This window comes from Strigops habroptila, chromosome 7 (assembly GCF_004027225.2).
Source record: "Strigops habroptila isolate Jane chromosome 7, bStrHab1.2.pri, whole genome shotgun sequence".
Lineage (NCBI taxonomy): Eukaryota > Metazoa > Chordata > Aves > Psittaciformes > Psittacidae > Strigops > Strigops habroptila.
Window position 1 is genome coordinate 28,309,618 of NC_044283.2, and position 17,252 is coordinate 28,326,869.

The 17,252-nt window shown below is 36.5% G+C and overlaps 1 protein-coding gene across 13 annotated transcripts in view; it reads left to right on the top strand.

The window, feature by feature from the left end:
- The window catches only part of FIP1L1 (factor interacting with PAPOLA and CPSF1), a 43,428-nt gene that overhangs the window by 18,152 nt on the left and 8,024 nt on the right, over positions 1 to 17,252 (top strand). For 3 of the 13 annotated variants that reach the window (XM_030493324.1, XM_030493312.1, XM_030493316.1), the window contains 7 exons: positions 3,943 to 4,036; positions 5,072 to 5,225; positions 9,766 to 9,792; positions 10,328 to 10,382; positions 12,135 to 12,190; positions 15,838 to 15,933; positions 16,946 to 17,171. In XM_030493324.1, coding sequence (XP_030349184.1) covers positions 3,943 to 4,036; positions 5,072 to 5,225; positions 9,766 to 9,792; positions 10,328 to 10,382; positions 12,135 to 12,190; positions 15,838 to 15,933; positions 16,946 to 17,171 — 708 coding nt within the window. The remainder of the gene's footprint in view (positions 1 to 3,942; positions 4,037 to 5,071; positions 5,226 to 9,765; positions 9,793 to 10,327; positions 10,383 to 12,134; positions 12,191 to 15,837; positions 15,934 to 16,945; positions 17,172 to 17,252) is intronic. The other 10 variants (XM_030493313.1, XM_030493317.1, XM_030493318.1 and 7 more) reach the window with 5 other exon arrangements.

Here is a 17,252-nt window from a genome sequence, read left to right on the forward strand (position 1 = left end):
TATGTTTGGATGTATCCATTGGGAATGCATCTATATCCCAGGTGCCCTGATCGTGTAAGGGAGAAACCAAGCCCGTTCTTTTCTTTGCGTACAGCACTGAGGCAGAAACCTAGTAATGCCTGCTTAACATCACTAAGCTCGATAATGACTCGGGACTCTTTGAAATTTCCCATGTGCCAACTTGCCATGACTTAATCAAGATCCGAGGCTTCAGATTTGCCCTTTTTACAAAACTGCTGAACTGTTAAATTCTGGACACTTCACACGCCTCTCTTGCCTTTGTGAAGTTCATGTTCTTGACAGTGGTGTCATCTGCTGCTCCATTTGCAACTGGACATAAGCTTTTTCTTGTTCAATTTCAAGCTCTGTTCGTGGAGTACTTAATGAAATCATTGCTGCAGTCTTGGAAACAGAGAATTTGTCAAGTTCACGGTATGAAGGCAAATTCCTGAACTCATCCATCATTACAAAAATTAATTCTCTTGGCAGCTGTTGGGAAGAACAATGGACATACCACTGTAAAACATAATTAAAAAATAATTATAAAAATAATAATTAAAAATATAATAATAAAAAAATAATTAATTAAAAAATAATTATAAAACCAGCTCAGTGAGAATGAGTGAGCATAGGTGTACTCTTCAGACTCCAGAAGAATTAAGTGAAAGCTCTGTTCATTTCAGTAAAGTTGATGTCTAGGAACCAACTGATAGTCTAGAGTTGCTTCCTTTGATAATGCAGTGTTGTATTTGGGCTGCTTCCCAAGCCAAAATTGGTCTTACTGTAGTTTGGTTGATATACATTTTACTTTTATACCCAGTACTCTTGCATTGCTTATGTTTTCAGTGCTCATTCCAAGAGTTGCTGGCAGTATGCAAGCAGTGCAAGAGAGGCAGAATAAGTATATCACCTCCAAGTGGAAGACCTGTAAAACAGTGGAGCAAGCCAAGCAGGAGGACACATGATGAGGGACCTCTTGCTGTAGAAGAAAATAATCTGTCATATGCAAGGACTAAAGCTATGTAAAATGAGTTTTCTATGGTATGATTTTAGATAATGAAGAGAAGATACCAGAGATGGAGGAGAACCAGCGTCTTAGAACTCTGAAACCAAATGAGCTGTCAAAGTGAAGACTGAGACAAAGTTTTGTTGTTTTGGAAAAATTCGCTTGCTTTTCTCTTTTTTCTTTTTTTTTGGTAGTGAAATGATTGGTTTAGCAACTTAAAATACCTATGTTTCCAGTTTAGTTGCTGAAAGCAAAATAATAATAATCCAAAGTACTGCAGTGCTGGAATACTATGCAAGACCACTGGAGAGGATTAGGAAAGAAGGTGTTGATTATTTCAGGATTTAGACTGAAACAACCAGGCTTTTTGGATGAGATGTTAGAAGATCAGAGAATTTCTTAAGCTTGTGTTGTCGTTGGAGAGGCTGCTCTATAGTATTAGTTTGCAGATGTGTTGTACCATTGGACTTTTTTTTTCCCTCCAAACTTGTGCTTAATGAACTTGCTTTGAAATCCAGGAGGAAGCTCTAGCTCAGAGAACAGGCATTTGGATCATCCTCAGTATGCAGTGTGCCAAGGAACTTTAGATTATCTCTGGTCTCTATTATAGGTGTGACACATGTGCCTTTGTTTCTCTCATCCATTAGCAATGTAATTTTGTACATCATTTTCTAATGGAGTTGACCTAAGCAAATCTTGCCTTTTAACCTCTTTTAGAAATGAACCTGTGGGCTGTAAAGCAGGTAGGTTTTGTTCTATCTGCATAAGAATAATAGAATTAGAAATTCTCAATAAAGCTAGATTTCTGGGTTTCATTTGTTTTGAGGCTGCAAGCAGGAAAGTTCACTATACTTCCTGTCTTTAAAATAGTGGTTCCCCATTATCAGATACTGGGTTTTAGTTTTAGTAGATGACATTCACATCTTTGTCATATTATTTTCTGGTCTGGTGTTGGGCGTCCTCCTTTACTGTCAATATATTCCCATTGGTTGATTTGCTGAAGATTTTAAGAGGTTGATTATCCATTAAATGTTAGTGTTTGTATCTAATGGAATGCCATCATGTCTTTACTCTCAGCGTAACATTTTTAATCTGCTTTTAAAAGTGAAAAATAAAAAGTTGCAGTTGACACCTGTGTGAACACAATACTGGACAGTTTGGGGGACTTAAAGATACCTCTCTTAACAGACTATGTGAATATGTACGTGGGATTTAAGAAGTTTATAGTAGGAAAACGTAATCTAACAGGCATAAGCTTAATAGATCAACTAGTTTGGAAACTGAAGTGAGATACATCTGCATTTAAAATTCACACATTGATTCCAATGTGGACTAGAATATTGTGTTCGTAATGAACTGAAATCACTGAAAATTTAAATTGTAGATTTCATTTTCCTAAATAAAATGCTGTTCTTCAAATTAATAATTAATAATCATACCCATTGAGAAATAGATCTTGGAATTATTGTTGCTGCTTTCCAAAACGTTAGTTAATTTCCAGTGTTAGACAAAATAAGAAAATGGAATGGTAGTCATCATTAGCAGTGGGAACAAACGGGGAAAAGTCATTATGGTGGTACATAAAGCTGTGATGCATTGGGAGCTGAATATTATCTATGGTTCTGGTTATCTCAGACAAGAAAAGATATAGTAGAGGTAGGAAGGGTCCATAAAAAGATAAAATAAATAATGAAAGTTATAGAGTTCTTTTATGTGAGGAGAGATGTGGACTAGTTCAGCTTGGGAAAGAGACAACTGGAAAGAGATACAGCAGAGGTACCATGAATACTACGGTGCCAGAGAACAAGGAGTTGTGGTTTGTGGGGTTTTTTAACATGAGAACTATAGGGCACCAAATACAATTGTCAGGCAGCAAAAGTAGCTGAAACAGATCTCATGACAGAGATCAAAAATAAAAGTGTGTTCAAATGAGATTGTGTAAATGAAAGTTAATCAGGGGCTATTAAACTCAGTTGCATGAAAAGTCCTTAAATTTTCGATTGGCAGAAACTGGGATGGAAAGAATGCATATATGCATGTTGCTGTTCTTGTCATCTTTCTCTAAAAATCCATTACTAACTATTTCTAAGGGGCATGTTCTTAATTATGTTCTGTTGTTGCTTGATTGGGTTGTAAGGGAGACTGAGGTTTGTCTTGTGCTGCTCTGTTGCTGGTTTCTTTAAGGAAGGTGAACACAGTGCTTAGCTATGCAAATGTTTTAGAGGTGTTTGAGAGGGACATTTCGCATTTGGAAAACTGAGGAACAGAACTATAAATGGCTGAGATTCCTGAGATGCAAGGTTTAATTTATGAGTCAATGTCTAGTAGTTTCATGTATTTTGTGTTTGATATTAAGAATGTGTTTTCCAAGATAAGAGTGATGGTGGCTGATTTTGTTCAATATGTGCTGTAATATCAATTAGTGTGCATGGTAGGGTTGGCCTGTATTTATTTCTGCCTCCTAACTTACCTTTGCTTGATCTTCCATGGAATCCTTCAGTATTTTTCTTGCTGTTTAAAAATAATTTCTAATGATTAGTTTATATTTTTGTAGAAGGTCTGTTTAAAATATTTTTTGTTACTGAGGTTTTTTGTGATCTCACTCTCACTGTATTTTTCCTTTTTTCCTTTTTTTTTTTTCATTTATCAGTAACAGAAGTGTGGATTTATTATCTTGTAGGGGATGGAAAGAAAATGTGGAGAGTCAGCCTTCTCCAAGAGGAGTCTTTATTGCTACACTGTTTAGTTCTATACACTAGTACAGTTAAGCAAATTTGTTACATTTAATGTTCTTGGAAAACGATCTTTTGTGTTTTATACAGGAGAAGGAACTTTTGGCACTTAGAATAAGAAAAGTACTTAAGACTTTCTTCTGTCTCTCTTTTATTTTCCTTTTCTAATTCTGCTTGTTGATTCTGGTTTGTGCTGTGTTGCAGGCGATTACCTGGCACAATAGATGTGATTGGACAGACCATCACTATCAGCAGGGTGGAAGGACGACGGCGTGCTAATGAAAACAGCAACATACAGGTTTTATACTGCAGATTAGCACACAATCTTTGACTAAAAGATACTTTTGCTTTCCCTATAGCTTCTGATTAAAACATTTTAGTGTGTATGAATGAGTAATACAGAAGTAGCTTTAAGTTCAGGAACAAAGTTGTGGCAGCCAGTTAAAATCTAGTAATATGAAATACACTTCTTACTGAAAAGAAATGAGCAGTATTGCAGACTTACAATCTAGGAGACAGCATCAGCTCTGCTAGTTCATGGATAGAGCTTTGTTTACTAAGTAGCAAAGATAAATGTTTAAACTGACTGTCCATTTCTCCTCTGTTCCTGACAGACACAAAGCTGAAAGTGAAAGCCTCTTCATATGCATTTTGAGAAACGTAGTCTTCTAAAAATAAGTTGTAAAGGGATAAAAAGCAGATAGTACTTTTTTAAAAAAAGTATGACTTTACCATAAATTTTAAGTTTGTCTTCATAATTTTAGTCTTTATTGGCTTGGATTACCTTAAGAAAACAACTAAATGCTTTAAGATGGAATACATTTTTTCTCTCCTGGCTTAGCTGTGGAGAAGAGTCAAGGCTGCTTGGTGCCCTAGCTGCATTTCCATACCAACTTAGGTTAAGGTTAAACAATGAAAATAATAATGGATAGTACTGCTTATATTGAAAACATTGTCATGTGTTTTTCAGCTGATCTCACAGTGTTTTAAGTAATTTAAAGTCTTGAGGGGTTTTTCATGGTTTTCATATGGGTTTTTAAAATAATTTTCTTTATATATAAATTTAAGATAGAGTTTTGGGCCATATTCAGATGGCTTATATTCCCTCTCAAATCTTACATTTGTTGTTCCCTGTTGGCTGCTCTTAGACCCTCAGAGGTACTTGGCAAGTACGGGACACTGAATGTAGGGATGCAGATAGAACTTAAATCACCTGAATATGGCTCTTTAAGTGCATAAATGAAACTTCCCTGTTGTAGTAACTGGAAAGAGAGGAAACCTATCTTCTACCCTTTTGACATAGCAATTGTAACTATAGTTTGATATTTTACAGGTTCTTTCAGAACGATCTAATCCTGAAGTAGACAATTTTACCAAGCCACCTCCATTTTTCCCTCCAGGAGCTCCACCTACCCACCTTCCACCACCCCCTTTCCTCCCACCCCCTCCAACTGTCAGTACTGCTCCACCTCTGATTCCCCCACCAGGTAAATATCCTGCACTATATCGGATGAGAAAAATGAGATGCATTAACATCACATGCTTGATGACAGATAATGAATTAAAGACAGCGCATTCCATGCACATATGGCTGGCTATATGTGCAAAAATTTGGAATTTTGTGGGGTTTTTTCTCTTTTCTTAGATATATCTGCCAAGCAGAAATAGAAACTTTTGTCTTTATTTTTCCAGTAAGCATAGTCCCAAGTAGTAAATAATTACCTAAAGACTAAATGTTGGATATTCTGTCCTTGAAAACATTTGGAGTGAGAAGCTGTTGTCTGTAATTCAACCACAGTTAATGCTGTTGAGAGGTGCATGTTAAATTGTTCTACAGACTTTTGAACTGGAAGTATGGCATGCCGTGAATTTGTGTCATAAGTTGGATTCTCTGGTGTCTAAGATCAAAGCAGCAACAGAAGCTTTAATGCCCCTTTCCCCTCACAGTATGTATGAATTCCCGAAAGCCTGATAAGAATTGCATTTGTGTCCTATCCTTTCTTTCAGTCAGAGGTTTTATTAGCACCTGATGTTTTATCCAGCACCCTGTCTGTGAATCTTAGAGGAATCAAAGCTCTGAGAACTCTTTTCATTGTTAAATCTGCTTTGAGATTTACTGATACTTACTGAATATTTACTGAGACTTGGTATTTATGAAAATTTACTGGGGGGAGTGTCATGGGCATTTGCACAAATAGAGCAGTTACCTGAGCAGTGTCATTTTAAGGAATTAAGTTCAAAGGACTTAGCAAGGAGCTAAGAGGAATGGTCACTGAGAAATGAAAATAGGTGAAGAAACTTAGGGGAGTATTTGAGTAGGAAAGTGAAGGATTTGTTTATAGAAGAGACTGTTTATGGAAGAGCCCCGTTCCTTGTTTTCTCCTTTTGTTCCTTGCATTATTTTGTTTGACTTGTTCTGAAATCACATTGAGCAGTTTCTTTGCTATTCTGTTCACATAGGGAATCTTTTAAAAGTTTCTGTTAATACTGTTACATATAAGCAAGAAGTAACATTATTATTTCTGTGCAGCAACTTTGCACAGGGCTTTACAGGGTTTAAATCTTCATAGAAGAGGTTGCTTTCTTCAGTTGCTGCTGCTGATTTTAAAACTATTAACTCCTGCTGCCTGGCAAGTTCTGGATTTCATCAGTGATTGTCATACACAAAACAGTGCAACCTAGAAAACAGAAGATGAGATTTAAAGATTAAATAAATCTGTGCTGTTTTCCTAGGTTTTGTGCATAAATACAAAAAATAGGGTGCTGAAGGCAGAATATGATACTGATCTGGCAATTTTGTGATGTTTTCTTACTGCAGGAAAAGAGGAGAGGAATATGATGCTGAATGCAGTTTTAAGCTGCATTAAAACCTTTCTGATGAAATAATATAGGAAATGCATTGTAAGGTTTTAGAAAGTAGTTATTTTAATTGTGGTACAGAAAAGGTGATCTAAGTTGTATATTATTAAAAGCATGAGCACAGACACCCCACATGCACTTAGTGCAGAGATGTCATATAGGTGTACTGGGCTGTTCTGAAACCCCTTACCTGTTGAGCTTTTAAAGGTGAAAGAAATCCATATGTGTTATAAATTTAGCAAGCAGGTTTGGCTTTAGTCTTGTGGGTTACAGACAGGTTTATGACATACACTTGTTCAGAAGGTCTCCTTCAACATCCTTCCGTGCTTTGAGTGGATTCAAAAATAACGATTAAGAGCTGTGGATTTGGTTTCTTCAGGCCTGTGTTTTAATTGTGCTGTTGCCAGCTCTTTATCTTCAAAGCTGTTCCTAAAATAGAATCTGCCATCCCTCCTAAGTTCAGTGGAGGAGGAGGAAAAAAGCTACTCTTACCCAATATTGAAGTGGGACTACTTGCCAGGAAATTTAAGTGTTCCAAATAGAAAACATCCTCCAAAAGTGCCTTTGAAAAAGGATCTTGCTTTGAAGTTAGATCTCTTGTTCTGAATTCATTCACTCTTGTGATTCAAATCTTTTTTGAGGAACGGGTGCTGGAATGATTCAAAGGGCCAAGTGCAGAAAATTCTCAAATACTCCTAGGATATCGCTGGCTGTGGCAAAAAAATGTGCTGTTTTTTGTTTGCTTGGTTTATTGCTATGTTGGAGTACTTTAAATCTGAAGAAGAACATGGATGCTTTAAAAACAGACTTTAAAAGGTGTTTTATGTGTTTTGGTTTAAGAGTGTAGTTAAAATGTGACATGTATTTGTGATATTTAAAAAACCAATGCTCTCAAGTATTGAACTTCTTTTGCATAACTTTGGGAAGTTTGACTGCCTAGACAGATACCAGGGCTTAGCAAGTAACAGTACATCTCTTCAGCCCCAGCAGTCTAAGAGTGTACTTTTTACCTTGTGATAAAGGAGAGAGAATTTAACTTAGTTGAGCCTGTGGCAAAAGAAGTTTTTGCACCGAGTTACATTGCTGTGGGCTGTTACACAGTTCAGGTGATTTGCAGTATGTTGTTAAGATGTGGCAGCATTATCATGTTTGATTCCTTACTCAGCAAGCAGAACACATGTGGCATCGCTTTCCTTTAGTAAAACCTGCTTGGTTTTCTATAAATAACCAGCCTTGAGATAGTGGGGTGGTATACAATGTCGTGAATGCAATTTTGAGCACATTAGGTAAAATGCTGCATGAATGCCATTTGTTTTGCTTTTGACATGCGAGTGAATATTACAGTTTAGGCCAGGTGCATCTTTGTGGCAGTATGTGTTGTAGAAATGTGACGTGATCTGCACTAAGTCATCTTCTTGCAATGGTACTTAGGTTAAATCCCTACATGCAAGAAATGATTCAATATTTCAGAGCCCTTGTTCTTTCTCAGAATAAGTAATTGGCTGATGACATGATGGCATTTCAAGTATATTTTCATACACTGTTAGTAAAAGGCAAAAGAGTGAAGAGTTAAGTGATTCTCAATTTTCTATTGATAGAAGTTTACAGATGATTATTTTTGGGGGTTTTTTGTGTCACATTCATGTGTTAGTGAAGAAGGTGAGGAAAAAACTTTAGTTTTCAGGTTTTTTAGTTTAGATATTTTTAGTGATACTTGCTAACTTGGAATGCAGAAGAATGTGTCTTCCGTTATGATACCATCAAGCAAATTAGCTGCTGTCTTACAATGATGTAATCATTAATCATGATTTTTTAAATATTCTTAAAGGTTTTTGAGGAGAAAATGCCTGTGATTTAGTTGGGGTTTTTTTTGGTGTAATATCCTGCATTAACCATTAAAATTATTTGGACATTTGGTCTCTGGATATCAAGTTGTATTCAGTCTCCTATAATTTTGTTTGAATGGCTCTCAGGTGAAATTTTTCATTTGGCTTTTAATCTTGTGATGAGATTTCTGTTTGTATTTTTGCACAAGTTAAAATTCTGATGAATATGTTAATCATTTAGTCAGAATTTCTTCCTTTTTGTAAAGAATGTTAGCTGATGGCTTTCCAGGCAATTCTGTGCATAGGGCTGAGGGCCATGTTCAGTGCTAAGAACATACTGGGTTTAGTGCAACAATTAATTGTTTTGGTTTTTGGGGTTTTTTGAAGCATAAAGTAGAGCTGATAAATGAATCAGAGAGAACTGATATTTTTCTAGCTTACATTCTTAACATTTCTGATGAGGTATTTGTATTTTTATGTATACATTTTCTACGTTGTACACTCATGAAGAATCTATTAGAGTGGACAATTAACTAATAAAGATTAATAGAAAATACTTAAGCTATGCAGCAGTTTGAATTCCCAGTCTTCCTTTTCTTTCAGAAATTTTCATTAGGAGTGTTTGGTCTTTCAAATGTTACTCTGTCAAAGTTTTATGCTGTGATTTCCAGCATTCTTAATAACAATAGCTTTTAGTTAGATTCATAACAGCTAAGGTAGTTCTGAAAACCAGAAAACTTAGAACAGTTTTTGAATGTATTTGTATTAAAGGATGCCCTTTTGTCAGATATTTACAAGAAAATAGAGTACCAAAGAATTTTTTTTCCTTCCAAGTAGCAGCTGAACGATTAATTGCGGTGTGACATAGCATTGACTGAAAAGTCTGTAATGCTTACTGTTGCTAGAATATTTTGTCCATGTGGACCTACTGTTTACGATGCTAAGCTATGAAAGTTCAGGTGCCAGTTGAGTTTCATCCAGTCATGGAATATAAAATAAAGCAAATATCCTCTATGAGATGTTACTTTCCTTCTGGATACTAAACATTTTAGGGTTATGGATTTAATTCTAATCTTGAGATGCAGAGTCATTCTTCATTATTTTTGTCTCTAATTAAATAAGATCCTAGAGAATAGGAATTTAAATAAAAAGGCAGATTTCACAAGCCTTGCATGAAATCTTAACAGTTGATATTAATGTGAGATCTTGACCTAAGGACACAGAAAGTAAGTTACCATTCTTCTTGATCATGTATGTGTTGATAGCTCAATCTGATTTTAGATCTACAGGTAATAAAGATAAACTGTTACTGTGACTGATACATTGTTTGTTGTCTTTTTAGGTATACCAATAACAGTGCCACCACCAGGTAAACTTGTTTAATTTTTTTTTCCATGTTTGATTAAGAAATGAAAACTTAACTGATGTGCAACTTACCAACTTCCTTTTAATTTGCTAGATAAAAGTTCATAAATGCAAAACACTATGTACAGGTGTAGGCTCAGTTACTTTGATGCCAGGCTGTTGACTGGTGGACCTAATCAGCCTGTTTCTTAGATGTGTGCTTCTTCCTTTTCTTTCCATTCTTTTTTTTTCAGCTGTGCATAAAATAGTTGTAATTGTTGTTTACTCAGTATTGTTGGATACTAAGGAATTTTCCTATGCTTCTAAATTACTGTGTTTTAAGAATGATAAGGTACTTGGTTTGAGGCACTGATAATACACGTTTAAAAGTCTGCCTTTGTTAAGCTGGAAAGAAGTTCTTGTCTTACAGAATAAAATTGATTTACACAGCGAGAAACAAATTTTTGTGTTTTACTCTCTGGAATCTGTTTGCCATTATATGCTTAGCCTAGTTCTTTTACGTGTTTATGTTTGTTTCCCCCTCCCATTTATTATTATAGGCTTTCCACCACCACCTGGCGGTCCTCCACCTTCCCTCATACCCACAATAGAAAGGTAATTATCTGTTTGAAATCTTACAAAGCAATATATGAATATTCTGTAACTGAAATAAGTTAATAAGGACTCTTACAGTACCCAGTGTTTTATGGATTTTATCTGGGAGCAGGGAGACAGGTTCAGATTTTTACAGAAATATTACTAGTCTCACTTGTCTGACACTTAATATTCTTTTGACTTGGTTACTTGGTTACTTATTAGTTTAGTTGCCTTATGACGCTATGTCAATGCCGAGACTTAAGAACAAGGTCAGGATAATGATTGTTAAAGTATTCTTTAGTAGTCTGAAGGCTTATTTAAGTGAACCGTATCCTTTTCTATAGCTGCAAATAAACAATTAGGCCACCAATTCAAGCCCTCATAAGCTATCGGAAATGCCAGAGTTCGGAATACAAATTTGTATTTCTACTGTGTTTGATCTAAGTGTTCAGCTTTAATAGGCCTAACAGGTTCTTTTGTAATACCTTTTTTATATATATATACAAAATATGTGTATTTTATATATATGTGCACACAAATCTTTATATATATAAAAGGAAGAAGAAAAGTTGGCCAGCACAGTCCTTTAAAAATATTTATGTTTTGCTGGAGGCCAAAACCAGATCATATACAAAGCTCTCTTAAGAAGACGGTGCAAGCCTTTTGCCAGTACTTTGGATTTCACTGAAGGAAGGTGCACACGTCTGTTCCTTTGAAATTGAAAAATTGTATTAACATATACACTACAGGATGATGATGGTAAATCTCAGAAAATCCTCATCTGATTTCATTTGGAAAAACATCTAGCTGGAGGCATTTGATGTGCATGAAAGTAAATTCATTATTTCATACTGACAGTTGCTGTGGCTTCTGCTTCTGACTGTTAAGCAGAGGTTACTGCATCATTTACTTGTAGCGAATATTAATATAGCTTCTGAAATACGATGTGAAAAAATCAAGCTTATTGTGGAACCTAGGAGCTAGATCTCATACTTCTAAATGTTAAGATGTTGCATTGGCCTTTCACTATCATTGGTGGTGTTTTGTTTTTAAACTAAGCTAACCCCACACTTACTTCCTAATGTTCAAGTGCCTTCAAGAATAGAAATAACACTTAGGTTAAATCCTGCAAAGATAATTCATTCAAGTTATGTAGGAAGTGCTACAAAGTCATGAAAGAATTATATATGTATGAATTATGTCCTGTGCACATAGCATCCTTTTTAACCCTACTTGAGTTGGCTACCACCAGAAGAAGTCAGCCTAGAAAACGTGTAGCTAATTTAATAGTTTATTTATAGAACTACACATTTGAAGTCCACCTGTTCTAAGATACACTCACATACCTATTTTTTAACAGAAAGAATGAGATTGGCTTCACTCATGAACGAAGCACATTGAAGCAATTGCAGATTAAGTTCAGGATCTGTGCAGAAACATCTTATGATAAAAGAAACATTTGAAATAGAAAATTCATTGAAAATACAAAAGAGCAGCTTTGGTATGGATGATTTCTGTTTAAAATTTTAAGAAGAGAGAATGCTACTTTCAACTCCTGTAGTAAAACATGAAATATACATATTTGTGTTGATAGACAACTTCCTTAATGAGTAATGCTCAAAATGGAGGACTTAAATCCATTTATAACAATCATTTTGTTTTATTCTGTATGGTGGTTAGAATTCAGGGGAATAGTATTAGAAGTATATATGTATTCATGGAGGTAGCTTTGGTAAAATGGGATTTTTACATGTATTTTCTTTTCAACAGTGGACATTCTTCTGGCTATGATGGTCGTTCTGTTCGTGCATTTTCCTATGGCAGTGGTGAGTAAGCTTGCTGGTTGTGAAAATTTTGACTAGTGCTAGATTAAATTGCTTGATACACTCATGAGGATTTTTGCTAAGTGACTAAACAGGTCCTTGCAGTAATTCATTATGAAAGCTCATTGCCTACCAGTATAAACAAATATGTGCTGTTGCAAATTTAACAGCTGTTGGTAAATACTGTTATTTTGCTTACTTATTCGTATGCTGGTTATCTTTCCACACTGCTTTTGCAGAACTCTGATTTTAAAAAAATAATACACTGTAATATGGACCCTTATGGCAAAGAATTTCTTCCCTATGTCCAATCTAAACCTACCCTTTTTCTGTTTAAAACCACTGCCTCTTGTCCTGTCACTACAGGCCCTTGTAAAAAGTCTCTATCTTTTTTGTAAGCCCCCTTTATGTATTGAGAGGCCACAGTAAGGTCTCCCTAGAGCCTTCTCTTCGTCAGGCTGAACAACTGGAACAACCTAGGAGAGATGTTCCAGATCCTTGATGATTTTTCATGGCCTTCCTCTGGACCTGCTCTAACATGTCTTTCTTGTTCTGGGGGCCCCAGAACTGAGTACAGTACTCCAGGTGAGGTCTCACAAGAGTGCAGAGAGGGAAAATCACATCCCTCAACCTGCTGGCCATGCTTCTTTGATGGAGCCCAGGATGTGATGGGCTTTCTGGACTGCAAACTCACATTGCTGGTTCATACTTAATTCTTCAGCCACCACTACTCCCAGGTAGGGCTGCTCTCAATCAATCTGTTGCTCGGTCTGTACTGATACTGAGGATTGCCCCAAGCCAGGTGCAGGACCTGGTGTGTTGCCAGTCACTGCCTCTTGCCATCCAGCCCCATGCCTATTGCCTTTTCTTCCAGCTGGCTTTTTCTGTCTCCTTGCTCTTGTTCCATTGGACCCTAGCTGCTGGGAGGAGAAATGGTAGGGAAAATTCTGTCTAGTTCTGAGGATACATAATGTTCGACACAGATCAAACATTCAGATAGTGGATCTCTTCATAAGTCTTTAGAGAAGATATACAAAATGACATTTTTGAATGGCTTGTAATTTCTTGAAGTTGGAGCTGTTTATGGAGTAGCAAGTGATACTTTGTTGACATTGAAAGGATCCTCATCAGTTATCAAGTGTTTGCTTGCATGCATGGAAGCTTGTTATGTTTTCAAGAATTCTTGTTAAGGGCAAACAGCTCCTTTATGCTAACTACTTTTCTGACAATAATTGAACTGTGTTTGCTGAAGTTTTAGCAAAAAGGTAAAGCCGAGGCAGACAATTAAGATACCCAAGTGACTGTTTTGCTGAAGCTTCAACATCTAGTCATGCACAGTATTATAAGGAATGAATTCTTAACAGTCATTAGTATGTACATGGCATCTAATATGTAGTCTCCAATTTAGAATGTTTTTCATTTTGGAATCTCCCTTGTTAGAATTTGCTGTTCTGTCAAGTACCGTCAGGGACACAAGAAGATTTCCAAATTTTATGCTGACCTTCAGAGGTGTTGGCATGTGTGTGTTGTTGCAGTACCAATATTAGAAAGCTGACTGTCGTCCTGGTCATGCCAACATTGAATTTGAACTCCTTCATCAGGGTTAAAAGATTATATTTGCCTTTTTATGACAATGGAGACTAAGGAGCACAGTCTGCTCCCGTCTTCCCACTGTATCTGGCATCCCTATTGTTGCAAAAGCTTTCATATTTGCAGCAAATTGTCTGTCTCTAAGCTGTGCCTGTGATTGGGATTTTTGGATCTGTAGAGGCTTAGTGGCATTTTATTGCTGCTATTCGTCTCTGAGTGAAACGTTTTCCTGGCCAGCATCTTACTCTCACTGTCCCTGTCTCACAGTGTGATTGCTGGCCCGTATTTTACCAGTGCTGTGTGTGTATCAGAACTTAGGTAAAGTGAGGGCTCACTAGCGTACAGACAATAATTTTAATTAAGAATCACTAAGTATATTTATTTAATAGTTGCTTTGGATAATAGCACTCACTGAATCTCCAACCCGTTGTCTTCTTTGCCAGTCTGTATGTTTCACGGCTTTGTCAAAATTACGGGGGTTATGGAACACGTTACAAAAACTACCAATTAAGGCTCCAGCCTTTCTTCTGCCTATCCAAATTGCTAATCTCATGCCTTGGTGCCTATTCCTTGTGTCAGGCGTGTTGCCTGCTGCAAGTCCATTAGGAAGGTTGCATAGTAAAATAATATTCTTAACTTGTAGCTTCAAGAATATATATTTTGTCTTTGTGCTCTTCCAGTGCATCAATGAGCTTTCTTCAGTTTGATCTCAAATCCTTTCACAATTCACAATTTTTCATAAATCTGTTTTGCCATCAGATCTTTGAATTTTATTGAGCTGTCAATATGTGGCACTACGTTTGGTCTGCCAGTGAAGCGACTTGTATGCTTGTTTGCTTTTTCCTCAAGCGTTTCTCTGTTCTGTGCTCTAAATGTTCATTATATCTTATGAACATACAAGAAATTTAGCATTACAGAAACAGTTTGAGAGTCCGTATTTTTTGAGGCACAAAGAAGATGTATTAAATAGTTTGCCTTATACTGTGATACCATGCAGCTTTAAATTTTTAAACCACCTCCAAAACAGGACTTAAGCCTCTAAAACTATTGGTTGTTCAAAGCTCCCTCTCTTCCTGTTTAAAAAATAAAACTGAACTTTGGAATTACCCTTCTTTTTGTAGAAATTATTAGAACAATCCATGCAGGAATACTAAAAGTGACAAATTACTTCATTCTAAGCATTAAATGCAGAACACCAGTTCATATTAGAAAGTAAGCTTTTTTTGCATTGTAAATAATTACTGGTGAAAATCTAGATATAAAAGTGTGCAGAGTATCAAATAACTGGTTTATCTCATGTTACTGGGGTGAAAATAACATACTTCTGTCAGATGAGAATTACTGCAGATGTGAAAGAGTAACCAAAATTTATCATAAGAGTTTATGCTACCATTAATAATTGTTTTGTAGTATACATTTAAAGTTAAGTTTAACTTTATAATTTAGGTCGGAATATTCTGGCAGCCAGTGGACCATACGTATGTTGTTGACATAGTGGCAAGTCAAGGAAATTAGCAGTCTTTAAAGTCCAGCTGTTTTTTTGCTATTTCTGGCTGCTTTCCTTAGGAGAATTTCAGGTTTTGGCAGTATGATGAACAACATACTATTGTATTAGGGTATTTTTTTCTGTTAACTCCTCATTCTGTCTGTAGCCCTGAAATGAAACAGTGTCAAGCATTTTGTTAGAGGCAAAATCTCATATAAATGCTTTTTTAAAGACTTATAATGCTTTTCATTGCAAATGTACTTTAACAATGAAGTGTTTTTTCCTGCTCCACTGCCGGCTCAAAAGGACTTTTGTATTCTTCCTTTGGATGTTTGGCAAACTGCTGTCTTAAGCTTCTGCCAAAGCTTTGTGGGGCAGGCATACCCCAGACGTTGCAGGCAAGGCAGTCTGAACGTAGCTGTCAGGAGAAGCCCCTGATTTTATAACTTGAGAGTATTAAATACAGCATCAGTAATGCATTTTACATTGTTCAGTGAAATATTTATGTTAATTATGCTATTAATGTCTCTTTGTGACACCATGGAGTCAAGTGAATATTGTTCTCATATTATAGATAATGAAGTGGAACTCAAAACAAACGATTTATTGAAGGCTATGTTATCATTGGCTAGCAAAGCAGATAAGCAGAAAGTGGGAAGTCCTCTGTACTGTAAGTCCACTAGAGAGTGCTGTTTCCAGTTAAATCCACAGCCCTTTTCATTGACAGGATACATTCACGGGACTTCTGGAGAGGGAGGGCAGAACAGAACAATTGGGGCATTAAGACTAGTAGTTATTTATTACATCGGAGTTGGGAGAAAGCAATGGAGAAGCATGTCCCTTCTCTCTTCCCATTGCTGTTACCTAAAAAGGTTGTGACATGATTGTGACTTCTTTAACTTCTTAAGCATATCATCTTTAAGGTAATATGCTTAATTTTCTGAATCTATTATATTGTAGCAGAAACAGTGATTGTGTTGAGTCCTCATTAGAAATGTTATCTTACAAAGTGTAAGTTAGGAGCATTAATTTCTTCTCCGCAGAATGAATTTCTGGAATTTATTTCTAGAGCTGCTGCTACAGCTGTAATCAGAAAAGTATGGCAAAGCACAGTATAGAATATAAATTAGCGAATGAGAACTTTGTAACTAACGTTATATTTTAAATACAATGATTTTAAAGGACAAAACAAAAATAGTAGCATCTAAATATAAAGTTGGAAGCGTCCTTTTTCCTTGTTTTTCTGAACTGTGCTTGGAGAGCCACTGAGTTTCAAAGGCAGTTTTGTCTTCTGGTTGTTTTTGTTTTGTTGTTCCCCCAAAACAAAGCCATTTGACCACATAAAATCAGATTCTTTCAGCAAGTCTTTGCACAATGTGGGGGTTTTGTGGAGGGTTGTTTCATTGTCTTTTCCCCCAGAAGGATTTAGACAGCCCTTGTGGGGTATATCCTGGTTCTATATATCTCCACAACAAGTAGTTAAATGAGTGCCAGAGGCCTTTTTTAGCATCATGGAAAAAATGCAGAGTTTGCTCAGAATTAACTTTTACATGAAAGGGGAAGACTGAAAAATGTCATTGGAGGAGGCTGACAAACGCCTGTGTGTTCATGCATAAGTAGTGTTGCAGTTTTCATATGGTATCTGGTTTTGTTCTTTCTAATACCCACGTCTTTTTCTTTAGTCACCTTTCCGCACCTTGCAGGTTCTGCTCCTTCGTGGTCTAGTCTTCTGGACACCAGCAAGCAGTGGGATTACTATTCACGAAGAGAGAAGGATAGGGAACGTGAGAGGGAGCGATCCCGAGATCGGGATCGGGACCGGGACCGAGACAGAGACAGAGACCGAGAACGTACCAGAGACAGGGAAAGGGACCGAGATCACAGTCCAACTCCAAGTGTGTTCAACAGGTAAGTGAAATGTTGTAAGCATGCTGTAGACCTGAGTCTCTGTTAAACAGTGTACTTCAGCATTACAATTTAGTGTTCAGC